Here is a 16470-nt window from a genome sequence, read left to right on the forward strand (position 1 = left end):
GGAGCTTAATCCACTCTTTAATGGCTTCCCATTGGAAATTTGTTAGTCTTCCACTCTAAAACAATATGACAATTGTTTTACATAAATTATACAACCACTTGATACAATATACTCCCCAAAATAACTAGTCTTCTTATCTTGATCCTCTCTTGTTGCATACGGCGTCTGCTTTGCCGATCTTGCAAGATCCACCTGATCTTGATATAAATCTTCCAGAATCACCAACCTGCTCCAAGTATTAGTATGTGGAAATCCTCTGATCTCACTGATTTCTTGAGTGATGACATGTATGAAGAACACAGAAACTACGACTTCGTCTATAGGCTTCTACACAACTATACCAGAGTAATTATGGAGAAAAGACTTCTTATTTTTCCTACTAGATTGCCAAACTCCAACAACAACACACAATCCGAATCTTGACCTACAACTCAAGAACTTCACAAACATCAACATGAATGAACCTCCTCTACAATAGATCTCACATTCCCTAGAATTGAGAAGCAGTAATGATGTTAATCTTACCAGAGGTTGAGGATGAGTTCAAATGCTAAAGATAGATGCGAAAAAGTGTTCTTTTGAAATTGTGTTTCCAAGTTTTTAGAAAGACTTTCAAAGAGATGATTATCATCACAATAAGCATTCTCATTATTATAGTGAGAAATGATAAATGATAATTTAAAAAATTCATGTGAGGGAGAGATAAAAATGATTTATATAGGTGCTTGAGATTATGCACAAAACGAGTGAGAAAAATTATGTCTGATTCAAGTCTAGAACATTTGTTGATTTGAGTCAAGTGAACAAGTAGAGTGGAACAAAATAAACATAAAAGAAGTGACCCAGTTTCCTGTGATTCAAGTAAAGTTAAAACTGTGATTAGAGTTAAGCTAAAACTGTGATTCGAGCCACGAAGGGTCATGATTCAAATCAAGTAGAAATTTTGATTTAAGTTAAATTGGACAGGGATAACGGGAAAATGTGTGAAACTGTGTGATTCGAGTAATGTGTAAGTTGTGATTCGAATCAAACTGAGTAGTGGCTAACATAAGCTTGTGGGGTTAGAATTATGAGTAACTTGTGACATGAGTCACATTGTTGCATGATTCGAATCAAGTGTAAACTGTTATTCAAATCACAGACTTAAGATTCTCATGTTTCCCCTGTTAGATTTGATTTGAATAAGATATTTTGTGTGATTTGAGTCACACATGAAATCTCAAATTTTCAAGTTTTTAAAAATAGTTTGAGATTCCAATTGCTACATGACTTGAACCAACCTCAAATATGATTCTTGTTCCATTAACTCAACCAATTGACTTAAAGTAAAATGATCATGCTCATATACAAAAACTTTGATTTATGCATGCAAAACACAATTTAATGTAAAATACCATTTAAAAATTAATGCACTAAATTCTAAGATATTTGCAAATATCTAACTAAATGAGACTCAATTACAAAAGCAATAAATGATAAACGATAATAAACGAGACAAATAATAAAACCAAATCCCTGTAGGGAAGGGAATTCCATGTTCATTTGTGATAGATGGGTTACTTCTACCATTGTTGGATCCATACGAGCCAAGATATGGAAGGTCAAGCCTTCACACCCAGGTGGTGTTCTGGAGTACATGAAGAGGAATGATATGCTGACTTTAGACGATGTCATAAGGACACCCTACACAAACCATATAGTGCATCAAGAGTTTGATGACACTTCCCTTTTTTCTAGTTATCTATGAAGGGATACCTCAGTGGCTATCCACTTACCTGAGAGATGTCTGCGCCAATTTAAGTATGTCTAAGATATCATATGACCAGTGCCTATTATGCCAGCTGAGGGAATTGGTAGATGTTTTATGTATAATGTTGTTTGTTATGCTCGTGCTATTATAATTCACGCAGGGGAGGTTCAATTCCCGATTAATGTGTGGATGGTTACTTAGAGTGGTACGTTATTGTGTCACACCCTTGCTCATCCTACATGATAAACATGCAAATGATGTCAGGCCTTTCGATGTTGGGGGGAATTATGATGACTTATCACCGCCTCCACTTTGTGTTGGTGACCAGTAACGTCTGTAGATGATAACATTCATTATAGTTAACCTCATGAGTTTGGTAAACTCATATGGTGAGGTTTATACTTTGCCATCACAGACAGCCCACATAGCTCGTCTGGGGCCTTGTAGATTTTATTATTTTTGTATTATTAGTAGATTATTTGTATTATGAGTCAAACATTTGAACCATACAGTTTATTAGATAACACTTCATTGCTTTTATTATTGTGGGATTAACATAACTTAACACATGACAATTAATTTAACTTAACAAAACAATAATAAATAAATAAAACTTAGGCAACACTAGATGATTTTGGATGTTTCAACATCTTAATTGTATCATCAACATATCTAGAAAATGTTGCATCAAACTCGACCATTCCCTTTGTTTGCTCATGGTGATATGTTCTCCACATAACCTTCAAATTTTCTTCAGCTCAACGTTGTTGTATTTCATATTTCCTTATGTCTCAATTTATGGTGCACGAAATTCGATCTTACTCACCTTTTTGTTCTATGTATGGGGCAACAGATTATCCAATAATAATCTTATAACATAGAGACTGTTGTGTCCTTGGGGAGTCAAAAATCAACAGGAGGTTTCACAGTGTTGAAGGACACAACTGCCATAAATGAATATTGAAACATTCTAAGATGTTTTTTTAACAACACATGATCATATTTATACAAGTTTGGATTCACTATGGACTATGCACAATTGTTGGTGCAATCACAATCGTACAAAACTATCGACAAAATCTCAATCGTGGAGATTTAAACTACTACATTTTTTGTAGCCCATCTAAAAGTCTGGTAAATGCACGAGCTTTTAAAAAAAATCGATAATTTTAAACTACCATATTTTTCAACATTTTAGGAAAAATCCGGCAATCCCTAGTGTTTTTTATACAAACGGTATGTTTTTCAACAAACTAATTTTTTAAAAAAAACTGGTAAAATGCTAACCGAACATTTAGAATAGACTATTAGATTTTTTTTATTCCTACTGAATTTTTAAATTGTAATATCAAATTTTTTGTACGCTATTTTATTTAAAGTAAAAATTTGACAAGGATGTCTTGAATATATGGAAAATTGAGGGGTGCTAGGTATGAGTGAAGGGTGGCAGAACAAAATCTCGAATATTGACAATTTCAGATCATAACGGAAATGGATCAAATAAGATACTGGACTCAAAAAGAACATCAAGGCCCAACCAAAAACAAAGCCCGCTGGATCTCTAACCCAACTCGGAATTTAATTAATTAATTGTCAGGAAAATAACGGCTAAGATAAAGTCCACCAAACTTACTCATTTCCATTTCCCAGTGCGACTTTCCTTGACTAAACTTGCCAAAAATGGCAAGAAACAGTTTCACCACTTCACTCCTTCTCACTCTCACCATCTTCATCACCATCACCATCTCTTCTTCACATCAACCTCTAGCATTGAAGCCCAAACCACAATTCTTCGGCAAATTCGCATCTTCAACCAACCACTCTCACTCCCATCAACAATCAAATTTCCACTACGAAACCAGATTCTTCCAACAACAACTCGACCACTTCAGCTTCAAAAAATCCCCCAAATTCCCTCAACGCTACCTCATCAACACCGATAATTGGGTGGCCGGATCGGGTCCCATCTTCCTCTACTGCGGTAATGAAGGTGACATTGTGTGGTTCGCTCAAAACACTGGTTTTGTATGGGAAATCGCGCCTCGGTTTGGAGCTATGGTCGTTTTTCCTGAAGTAAGGGTTATACTTATTCTCTCTGCGTGTGAGTATGAAAGCTATGTTAATTTGTTTGGTTTCTGTTTTGCAGCATCGGTATTATGGTGAGTCTGTTCCTTTTGGAAGTAAAGAAGCAGCGTATAAGAATGCTTCCATGTTAGGGTTTCTTAATGCTGAGCAAGCTCTAGCTGATTTCGCTGTTCTTATTACCGATCTGAAGCAGAATTTGTCTGCCGAAGCTTGTCCTGTTGTTTTATTTGGAGGATCCTACGGTGGAAGTAAGACATTCTTTTGCTTCTTGTTGTTATTTTGATCTCTATATGTGTGAAACACTGTCATTATAGTCTCTATGAATGTATCCAAATTATAAAAACATCTTATGTGTATGTTTGGTTTCACGGTTAGAGCATTTAGAATGGATTCTGGATGTGTAGAATTGATTTTGACTTGTTTGGTTGCTCTAAGGAAGAATTGATTCTAATTGAAGATAGGATATGTAGCTTTTGAATCTAAACGTGATTTTTATATGGAAGTTTACGATTCAACTCACTTTTGCAAGAATTTGTCCAGACATAAATCACTTTACCTTCAACTCACTTTTAACCGGAATCAATTTTACCACATTAATTTACTCAAATTCAATTAAAAATTTCCACTTTTAGGAATGTTATGAACTAAATTGCCTAATGGGACACTCGTTCAAGGCCAAAACTAAGTATTGATAAATACATTCGATGACGGATGTATGTTTTTATAATTTTGATACATTCAAAGACTATTTGAAAATATTGTAATCTATGATCAAAATATTGTGATGAATTATAATACAAATTTAAATATTAAAACGAAAATTGCATACTGAAAAATGCTGTTATTATTATTATAACGGTTTTGATTTGATAATGTGAAATGTTCATAAGAACCTGAAGTTTTTCATAAGGGTAGTTACTACTTAATATGAGGCGTTATGCTGATGAGGGTTTGTTGGTTTATCACCGAGTCGTCTGAACATTCTATGAAACAGTGTTAGCAGCATGGATGAGACTAAAGTATCCTAATATTGCTATTGGAGCACTAGCATCTTCAGCTCCAATTCTTCAGTTTGAAGACATTGTGCCACTAGAAACTTTCTATGACATTGTTTCCAATGGTTTTAAGGTTAGTTAGTCTGCAAGTGAGATTGTCGTTGTTCATTGTTCTGTTAGATGTACATGCTATAAATTTATTTATTGAACTAACGATTTTAGTCTCTTTGTTTTTATCAATAGCGCGAAAGTTCCACTTGCTTTAACTATATAAAACAGTCATGGGATGAAATAGAATCTAAGGGTCAAACAACTGATGGCCTAGATTTTCTGACCAAAACATTCAACTTTTGTCAGTAAGCCATTTTTTCTAAGAATTGTGTCTCTATTTCTGCATTACATGACTGTGAATTGTAATAATATCTAAATTGTTTCAAGTGTGTTGATTTGGTTAAATTGCTTGTAGGAAACTAAAGAGCACTGGAGATTTATGGGGTTGGTTGGAGTCTGCATACAGTTATTTGGCAATGGTTAACTACCCTTACCCTTCTGAGTTTTTGATGCCTTTGCCTGGAAACCCTATCAAGGAGGTTCGATTGATTTCATCCCAACTTCCTTGTCTGATTTTTATGATGCTACTGATAAATTGACTTGACTAGTGGATGTTTCTAGGAATATGGTTAATCTTATAGCTTGGTTAAAGGAATTAATTTGTGTTATGAACTTTGTGTGATATCGAGTCATAGCTCTAGGTGTGGTGGAATCTTTCTTTTGATCTTTTGTGAAAGTAGGAAGCGGATTTGTCCTTGACAAACCTTGATAAATGACTACCGCAGTTTTTTTTTCTTCATAAAATGACTTGCGTGTTTATTCCAATACCAGACTACCTTATTAGAGGCTACCAACAATGAAGTGGTCCTAATCAAAACTACTAAGTGTTATGCAGAATTTTATCAAGATAATGAAATTAAAATCAAAACTACTAGTCGTAAGAATTCTTTTATGCGGAATTTTATCAAGATAAAGAAATAAAAATCAAAGCTAGTACTGATAATGATTCTGTAATGCAGAATCTTATCAAGATAAAAATACTTTAAATTCAAAATTTGAAAGAGATATATAATCCTTATAAGCAAATTCTAATTAACAAAAATTTATAAAGATGAAATAATTCTAACTTTTAATTCAAATTTATTTATGTTGTTTTCTTCTTCTTTCGATGGTGCTAGTCTCATATCAGTTTGTTTCCTATTCTAAGGCTCTATTTGGTAAAGAGTAGCACACGGTGAAAATTTTAACGTATGTCAGGTAACTAGCTGATTGAACTTGAAGTGTTTGTTAATATTAACAGTTGAACTAACTGACTAATAAAAAATGACAAAAGAATATATTTTTAATTAATATTTAAAAATTTTCAATTAATATAATGAAGGTAAAAACAAGAGAAACTATGACATGATATAATCTCAAATGCTACTTGAAGTAGCATCTCAAAAAATGCTTTAAGCTTGTGAAAAAACGCTGTAAACTCATGAGAGAAGACTGTTAGCTTATACGCTATAAGCTAGCAGCTTAGCTTTACCAAACATTGCCCAAGTCCAGAAAGGAACCTGACTATCTATGCTAATCAATATCATATATATTCTTTTACAGGTTTGCAGAAGGATAGATGGAGGCCCGACTGGGACTAGCATTCTGGAGCGCATATATGAAGGAGTGAATGTCTACTACAATTATACTGGAGAAATTAAGTGTTTTGAACTGGATGATGATCCTCATGGCTTAAGTGGTTGGGACTGGCAGGTTTACAATAGTTAACTGTTGTTTTTTCATTAGTTGTTGGATAAGTATTTATTTTCAATAGCATAAAATGCCTTGACCTATAAGTTCTTGTACTAATCTTTGGTTCATTCCATCTTTTCTTGTTCATGATGATGTAGGCATGTACTGAAATGGTTATGCCAATGTCTTGTAGCAAAGAGTCCAGCATGTATCCACCATATGAGTATAATTACTCTTCTTTCGAGGAGGATTGCTTCAAGAAGTTTGGAGTGAAGCCAAGGCCACGTTGGATTACTACAGAATTTGGAGGGCATGTAAGAGAATATTTACTCTTGAACCTTACTTCCATTTCCATTATTGTAATATTTCTTTCTTTTACCTGATATTTATGTTTGGAAATCTTGTTTTGAAGAATATCCATAAAGTTTTGAAACACTTTGGAAGCAATATAATTTTCTCAAATGGCCTCTTGGATCCATGGAGTGGCGGCAGGTGATATATTATTTATTCTCCAAATATCTTCCTTAGTTTCGGTGAAACACAGACACTCTTTATTGAATGTGTCTGGCTGGTGTCCTTTATGTGTCAATATCCGACACCAACACATGTAAATCTATTCAATTAACTAACTTTTTAAAATTATTATCGGTATTGACGTGTCAGTGTCGTAATTGTGTCTCTTCGCGGTTATATGTTTTATATTTTTCAAACAAGCGTATAATCTAGGTAATGTAAAATTCTGATAATCAAATTGTTCCATCCGTTGCAGTGTTTTGCAGGATATTTCAGAAAGTATTGTTTCTCTGGTCACTAAAGAAGGTAAAACATTTTATTATTTAGAATTTGTTACATGTATGCTGCATGAATTCTGTACTGATTTTGTTCCCTCCTTATATTCTCAGGTGCACACCACATAGATTTACGTGCTTCAACTAAAAATGATCCTGATTGGTTGGTTAATCAAAGGGCCACTGAGATCAAACTAATACAAGGGTGGATCAATGACTATTACCAGGAAAGTCAAGCTGTTTATGAAGTTAAGATCCCATCCTCGCTAAGCAAAATCTTATCCTCACTTAGCAAAATCATAGGTTTTTAAGTTTGAACAACTGTTATGAAGTTAATATCTCATCCTCACTAAGCAAAATCATAGGTTGTTCGATGATTTGCAGGAAACGTAACAAGTAACAAATGCTGGTGTTGAGTATATATATATAAATTCCTGAATTTTAGTTATTATTTTCTTAACTTTGACAGAGAATTCATATAGGGTATAGTTCTGAGATTAATTATCTGACTGGGAAAATTGGTAAAAGATGAGACGAAAACCAACAAGCCATGTTAGGGGACTTCGTAGAAGGAGAAACAGGATCTTAGGTAAGTAGTGAAGATCATGGTCACAATCCAACTAAAGCACAGCGCATAGCAAAAGCACCTTTTTTTCTTTTCTACGTGTATTTATTTATCCATATAACTTACCAAACACTTAAATATTAACATTGTTCACTATGAGCGATTAAAACAACCATTTATATACTTGATAAATAAAGTCCTATGAGGAATAACAAAATATGGTCTCTATCATAACTCTACAGGATTCTAGCAAATCATATAATAATAAATAGTTCTGGTCAGATATGCAAGTTAAATTGGAACTTAAAAAGAGATTTAGTAAATATATAGGTAAGATTTTTTTCTTTAAAACAGAACTGAACTTTCATATTTCAATTAAGGTTACATAGAAATAACATATATATTATGATAAATGATTTTTATATGTTTTGTTCTCTTGTGAAAAGTTAAATTGGAAGAAAGGTATAAAATTGTGTTGTGAAAATGATAAAGGAACGATAAAAGTACAATCGGTTTTTTGATCGGCAAAAAATTTATAAGGATAGGAAAAGGAAAGCAAGAAGAACACAACAAGTTGGTTATAAATTGTTATTATTTACTTTCTCTTTGAAACAATATTACAAGTGTTATAGAATAGCAAATAACCTCTCTCGTCCTAATTAGGATTTGCGTTATACAATGATGAAAGACTAGTATGCTATTTGTAAGAAAACTAACATACTATACTAATAGGATTTTACACACAGACTCATTACACAAGTTAACATAATCAATTGAGCATAACAAACATGTCCAATTCAACATGTTAATAATCCTAGCATACTTCAACTACAACATGTGAGCAGACTTCGACGACATGCTAATGATCTTGTCGGATTATCGAACCAAAAAGTAACCCTTCGAACATACTAGAGTTCGATTCAATATCTCACAAATCTCCACCTTGGAACAAACTCTATAACACCGAGGGAACAAACTAGCTTTCTTCATGCAGCTTTAACAACTGCATGCAGTGGAAAAACTTACAACTTGATAATGTCTTGGTGATCATATCAGCAACATTGTGATATGTCGAAACCTTCAACACTTGGACTTCTCCACGTTCGATTATCCCTTTGAAGAAATGCAGCCTCACATCGATGTGTTTGGTTCGCTCATGATAAGCTGAATTCTTCGACAAGTGTATAGCACTTTGACTATCACATTTAACAGTGATAACTCGACCTTGAAGTTTCAGCTCCTTAGCAAAACCTTTAAGCCACAATGCTTCTTTCAGAGCTTCAGTGAGGGCGATATATTCCGCTTCAATGATCGATAAGGCATCAACCTTCTGTAGTGTTGTTTTCCATCTGATTGTTGTGCCAAACATAGTGAACACATATCCAGAAATAGATTTTTTGGAATCCATTCAACCTGCATAATTAGAGTCGACATACCCTTCGATTTCTGCTTTACTATTTGCACCACATGCTCCACCATAAATCAGGACTCTGTTCAGAGACCCATTTATGTACCTTAGAATCCTCTTCAGTGCTTTCCAGTGAGCCTTTACAGAATTCGACACGTACCTGCTTACAAGACTTACTACATATGTTATGTCGGGTCTAGTACAAACCATAACATACATCAAAGAACCTACTGTATTAGCGTATGGGATGTTATTCATATAAGCTCTTTCAACCTCAGTACTAGGACACTAATTTGTACTCAGCTTGAATTGAGGATTTGTCGGAGTCACAACAGGCTTTGATTCGATATACCAAATTTATCGAGAATCTTCCGTAGGCGTGTTTCTTGAGATAAGCATAATTTCGACTGCTTTCCGTCTCTTTAGATGTCAATCCCAAGAATCCTGAATGCAGCTCTTAGATCCTTCATATCGAACTCCTTATTTAGTCCAGCCTTCACCTTCATTACATCCTCGACATTTTTGCTTACTATGAGAATATCATCCACATAAAACAACAAAGTAACAAATGAATTTTCAGGTTGAAATCTGAAGTAAACACAATGGTCGAACTAACTTCTAATAAAACATATGTGTGCCATGAACTTGTCGAAGCTCCTATTCCACTGTTGAGGAGATTGTTTCAGTCCATATAAATATCTATTTAACTTGTACACGTAATCTTCCTTTCCGTTTTCTGCATACCCTTCAAGTTGCCTCATCAGGATTGTTTCATCTAGATCTCCATACAAGAAAGCAATCTTCACATCCATTTGTTCCAGTTCTAGGTCGAATTGTGCCACCATGGCAAGTAGCATTCGAATGGACATGTGCTTCGCAATATGAGAGAACACATCATTGAAGTCGGCACCTTCTTTTTGAGTGAAACCCCTTGCGACCAATCTTTCCTTGTATGTCTTCGATGTCACTCCTTCGATTCCTTAAATATGAAAACACTTGGGAACTGATTTTATTGATTCCTTCCTTAACTTCGACAACATACTAATGATCCTGTCGGATTGTCGAACCAAGAAACTACTCTTCGATCATACTAGAGTTCAATCCAATATCTCACAAGTTGATTGTTGATCACATACATATTATCACTACTACGGAAAATACTTCTCACAATGGTTGGTAAAGGGATACAATTACGGTTGACCAACCGTTGTGAGGTTGGGCGTGATTATAAGTGTATAGTTTACAACAACGACCTATTGTCTGTTGTAATGAATAGGATAACATGCTACATATAGCAACGGTTGTTATAAATAACCATTGTGACATAATTTATAGGTCCTGGGTTCGATACCCAACAATGTCATTTTTAGAGTTTATTATTTTGGATAACACGCTGCTTATAACAACGATTTTATTAAACAACCGTTGTGAAATTTTTGTTTTTTGTATACTACATCATAGCCAAAATTACATTAAGAATCCAAAATAGTATATTACATCAAAACCAAATTGTCTCAAAACAACCTACAATATACACATCATTACATCAAATAATAGTACCTTGGTGTCTTGGTGAATTGACTTTAAACACCTATAATTTCAAATGATAATACTTGTTAGTAAATAACCTTAGAAATTATAACTTACAATAAATTATGAATGAAGAATATAAAATACTTACTTGTTAATTTTCCCATATGTCTTCATGATGATCGTTACAAATAACATGCACATCATCTTTATCAACATCTTCATATGAAGTAGGCACTTGTGTTGCATAAGAATACGTGTAATGAATATCCAAATTTTCATCACTATGAGGAATGTATTTTCCTTGAAGAATAATTGACTATCTCCTCAATAAGTCTACAGGGTCTGTCACATAAAAAATTTGTTTTGCTTGAGTAGCCATGATGAATGGTTCAATCATATAAGTTGTCTTGCCAAAGTCAATCCATGTGAATCCTAAATCATCAGTTTATACACCATTGTTATAGGGAATACACTTGCATTTAAATAAATAAACTTTAAAAATAACATAATCAATCTCCAAAATCTCCTTAATGACACCATAGAACGCGCTAGTTGCCAAAATAGAAATCTTATCTTTCGAACTAGAGAAATACATGGATTCGACCTCAACCATAACCCCACTATTTTGCATTGTACTACAATCATCTTTTTATTTTGTATAAAAGGAAAAATTAGAAATGTTGTATGTTATCCAAGTTATCACATTAAATTTTGGCAAGTACGACAACCATTTAATTATCTCTGATGCATTTTCATCATTAGAAATCCTCTTATTAAAGCAACTTATGAATTTCTTGTTATGCCCTATCAACAAACACTTGTCATTCATCCGGGGATATTTTTTCCTTTATAATTGTTTTGTGAGTAGCTATGTAAGGTTAAACTTCACTAAAATTATTCAATATATAGAAATGTGCTTCAAGAACTACATCTCGAGCCGTTGACTTAACATTTAAACTTTGAGTACCTTTACCTCCAAATATGTTAACATGATGAGACTTTGGAATTCCTATAGACTCTGTTTCCGAAAAATAGTTTGAGCAAAACTCAATAACTTCTTATGTGATATATCTTTCAACAATCGAGGCTTCCGGTTGGTGATGATTCTTCGTATATCCTTTAAAGATCTACATCCACCTTAAATAAACTGGACCATAAAATCTGATTTTTCTGACTAGATGAACAAGTAAGTGAACCATAATGTCAAAAAATGATGGAGAAAATACATCTCTAATTGACACAAGATTATTGCAGTTTCGTCTTCTAATTCATCTAATATTTTGAAATCAATAACTTTATTACATATAACATTGAAGAATAAGCACAATCTGGTTATAGTTACTCTTGCATTTTTTGGAAGGATGCCATAGGTAGCCACAAATAGAAGTTGTTGCATCAAGACATGACAATCATGAGATCTTAAGCCAATTAAATTGAGATCTTTAATTAATATAATTTTCTTTATGTTTGATGAGTAATCTTGGGGAACTTTGATACCATACAAACACTCACAAAAACTTTTTTTTTCCTTTTTAGATAGAGTGTGACATGCCAAAGGCAAATAAGTTCTTTTTCCTCTATCTTTTGGAGTCAACAGTTTCGTATAGCCATCTCCACCATATATAAACGAAATTATTATTATCTTTAGTCTTGCTTGGAATGTTAAGAAGTGTTCATATCAAACTATCACACACATTTTTCTCCACATGCATCACATCAAGACAACGTCTTATATCGAGGCTAGATCAATATGGAAGATTAAAGAACATCAATCTCTTTTTCCAAATATTTCTCTCAACATGACATTTTTTATTCTTTCCAAATACAACAATAAGGTATTCTTATAGTTGATAAACTTCATCGTCAATTAAAGGTTTATGAGCGATTTCAAACTCCAGCTCTCCGTTAAAAGCCTTCCGCAATCTACAATAAGGATGATTGAGTTTTAGAAATTTTCGATGCCCGAGGTAAACGGTCTTTTTCCAAACTCAAGCTGGTGAAAACATGTATTAGATTCACATATAGGACATGTTTTATGTCCTTTAACATTGTATCCAACCAAATTACCATATGCAGGAAAGTCTTTGATAGTGCAAAATAATATTGCACGCGTCTTAAACTTTTTACCAAAATATGCATCATCAACATCAACACCTTCCTCCCAAAAAATTCTTAAACTTTCAATTAATGGACTTAGATAAACATCTATGTCATTTTCAGGTTGTCTTGGTCTAGTAGTCATCATACTTAACAACATATACTTGCGATTCATGTTCAACCATGGAGATAGGTTGTAAATCGTGAGAAGAATGGTTAGTACTCCGATTACTAAAGGGGGTTCATTCCATCTGTGGCAAGCCCAAACCTAAGGTTTCTTGGCTCATGATCAAAATTCAGAAACAACGAATCAATTTTTCTCCATTGCAAAGAATCACCTACATGGTGAATGTTTCCATCATATTTTCTTTCATATGCATGTCATCTAATATTCTTTGCATCATTCGCATTAGCAAAAAGTCTCTTGAACCTTGAAATATTGGCAAGTACCATAACATTTTAGCAGAAGGACCCTTCTTACTAACATTGTTATTGTCATCATCATTGTTGTCCTTCAACTTGTAGCGCGACTCACCATATTCCGGACATTTATCCAAATTTTCATACTATTTTCTGTATAATATACAATCATTAAGGCATGCATGTATTTTGAAACACTCCAAACCAATTGGACACAATATCAGCTTGGCCTCATAACAAAAATCCGAAAAATTGTTATCTTTTTGGTAGAATTTGTTTAAACAAATCAAACAATTATATGAAACTTTTACCTAACCATCCACTTTTTGCCTCCAGATTAAATGATTTTAACATAAGAAGACAATTGTGTAAAACATGTGCACCCCTTATATAAAGGTACATCTTTATCACTACATAAAGTATCACAAATATGAATTTTCATATAAGACGATTCTCAAATATCATGAATCATATCTTCTAGTCGATCATCCATATATTCATCATCTTCATCCATTTGTGACGTCACATTTTGATTTTTATCCTCTTCTTCATGCCATGTCCATGTTGTATAATTTTAGCACATTCCATCACAATATAGGTGATGTAATATTTCTTTATTTGAACATTTTTTTTATATTCCAGAATTAACACAAGGACAATAAAAGACACCATTATTATCGAGAATATTTTCTTCGACGAATTCAAGGAATTCAAGAACTCTTTTCTCATACATCGGACCTAATCTATCAACTTTCATCCAATTTTGATCCATAATAAATTTTGAAATTTATATCAAAAGACTAATGTGAATGGCACACTAATGCTATACACATAACATCCATCACAACAATATAACACCAAAACCTAAAGCATATTCATAAGCATATTTATTTCTTCATTTACAATAGAGTTATAACACCAAAACGAAAACAACAAAAACATCACAAAATCATTACAATAAAAACATCACAATGCTAGAACAAGACATATGACAACAAAACATAGCTTTGAAACAATGAAAACATCATAAAATTTGAATAAACACAAAATACAAAGTAATCAAATTGCAATAAAACAAAAATCCACACCACAACGCACGAGAGAGACCAAGAAATGAACAATGACCAATGACCAATGAACAATGAACACAGAAAGATAACTTACCTTACTTCGTAGAGGAGAAAGAGATCAAGAAATGATATTCGTTCTAAGAAATGAATGAAGATCGTGAAGATTTCGCTATCGTTGTCGTCTCGTTCGCTAGGGCACCCTTGTGTGTTATGAACGAAATAAAAAACCTGTTATATTTTAACTTTGTAGAAAAGTATTTCACAACGGTTGCAAACATCAACCGTAGTGAAGTATGAAAAATATAACCACAGTTAATTGACATAACCGTTGTTATTCTACTTTCAATTTTTATATGACAATAAATGTTAAGGAACACCGGCTTATTTTATTAGAAAAATAGAAAATATTTATACTGAAATTCCAAATTTGTTACATATACTCTATGATCACATATGATACTGAGAATCATAATAAAAAGTATTTTACTAAAATAAATAAAGAAACATACGCATTAAAAATGAGATATTACTACGATTTACAAAATAAATATAATAATAGTGTGTTGCTATAAATATATTTTATAGTAGTGTATTTGTGATGAATATCACAAAATGTGGGTTTCTGTCTGCAGTAAATATGAATATTTCAAACACATGAGCCATGAGTCATAGTTCTATACTCGATCGGGCAACAGCGAAATATTTTTCGGTATCAGTGAAATGTAAATAACCTTTTATATACATGAAAGATATAATCTAAATAGAAATACAATCCTATCATAATTTTAAAGGATCCTAACAAATCATATAATAATAATTAATATCTCAAATTAAAGTGGGGCATATTTAGCATATGCATTCATCTTATGTGAGAATTACAAAGAGATTTAATAAAAATATCAACAAGTTGGACTGTGTTAGTGACTCTAGTGGGAATATTTTCCCTAATGCAAAGACAAACAAAATCTATGGATTTTATCCTCATGAAAAATTGGATTCAAAGATATGAATAAAGTTGGTTGATTATAATATCACAAAAAATTTGTTTTAATAAATGTTGCAATCCCATAAAAAGTTTGTATTGGAAAAAACAATTAAAAAATTAATTTTATATTTTTATTAAAATCAATACACAATTTTCAAGATAATATTTCTTCATTTGATTCTTAACTTGTGCCTCTAGAGCACAAATTAACATTAACCATATATTATTTCCACCTTCATCCAGTATACTTTTATTATTAGTTATTTTGATGCGGTGAAAATATTTGTGTACTAATTAAATAGAGAATGAAAAAAATGTGAATTAAAATAGATTTTTTTTTAAATAACCATGTTTTTAAAAAAAAAACGAAAATAACCAACTTTTCAATTTTTTTTACAAAATAACCATGTTTGGGGAGGATGCGTCGGGGGAGTTGGCGCACCCAAAAAAATAAAAGGAGACGCCAGATGCATTGGCGCACATGCATTGGGCCTCATGAAGAGGCGCCAATACAGCTGGCGCCTATGTGTTTCTTTTGAAAAAAAAACACAACATTTGGATCAATAGTGAAACACGTTACCATTGCACCAGAGACCCTTCATGTTAATTTGTTTCATCATATATTTAATATACCGTGTATAATTACAATAGATTAATAAATTAATTAAACTTAGATGGACCACGTGCATGAAAATCTGAAACAAGACAAACAACAAGTAATTATTTTTATTAACTTCCAATATTCCAATACTATCTCATACAAATTGCTATTTCCATTTTAAATTATATGTTACTCCTATTTTGTAAAATATTTTGTTTTATATTTTAAGTTGTTTTGCAATATAAATTAAATATTAATAAGTTTTTCTTATCATACTATCTACTATTTATATTATTCTTTTATTTCATCATCTTTTCATATCATTAATAAATGATATATAATTTATTTATTTATTTAGGACGAAGAAAGTATCTCATTTAAGTTATGCACG

The 16470-nt window shown here is 32.7% G+C and overlaps 1 protein-coding gene across 1 annotated transcript; it reads left to right on the forward strand.

Moving 5' to 3' along the window:
- Window positions 1-3347: 3347 nt before the first annotated feature.
- Window positions 3348-7848, forward strand: LOC127074334 (uncharacterized). The gene is made up of 10 exons (XM_051015642.1): window positions 3348-3823; window positions 3897-4083; window positions 4830-4963; window positions 5074-5186; window positions 5297-5420; window positions 6484-6633; window positions 6771-6926; window positions 7025-7104; window positions 7382-7431; window positions 7515-7848. The coding sequence occupies exons 1-10, from the start codon at window positions 3431-3433 to the stop codon at window positions 7709-7711; spliced, it is 1584 nt and encodes a 527-aa protein (XP_050871599.1). The 5' UTR covers window positions 3348-3430; the 3' UTR covers window positions 7712-7848.
- Window positions 7849-16470: the final 8622 nt, after the last annotated feature.

The sequence above is a fragment of the Lathyrus oleraceus genome, chromosome 4 (assembly GCF_024323335.1).
Source record: "Lathyrus oleraceus cultivar Zhongwan6 chromosome 4, CAAS_Psat_ZW6_1.0, whole genome shotgun sequence".
Lineage (NCBI taxonomy): Eukaryota > Viridiplantae > Streptophyta > Magnoliopsida > Fabales > Fabaceae > Lathyrus > Lathyrus oleraceus.

Bases quoted from the DNA above. Each gene is read 5' to 3' on its own strand.
- LOC127074334 (XM_051015642.1), top strand. From the start codon at position 3,431: ATGGCAAGAAACAGTTTCACCACTTCACTCCTTCTCACTCTCACCATC. The intron at 6,634-6,770 runs GTTTACAATAGT...ATGATGATGTAG, and splicing joins TAAGTGGTTGGGACTGGCAG to GCATGTACTGAAATGGTTAT. The intron at 7,105-7,381 runs GTGATATATTAT...CATCCGTTGCAG, and splicing joins GATCCATGGAGTGGCGGCAG to TGTTTTGCAGGATATTTCAG.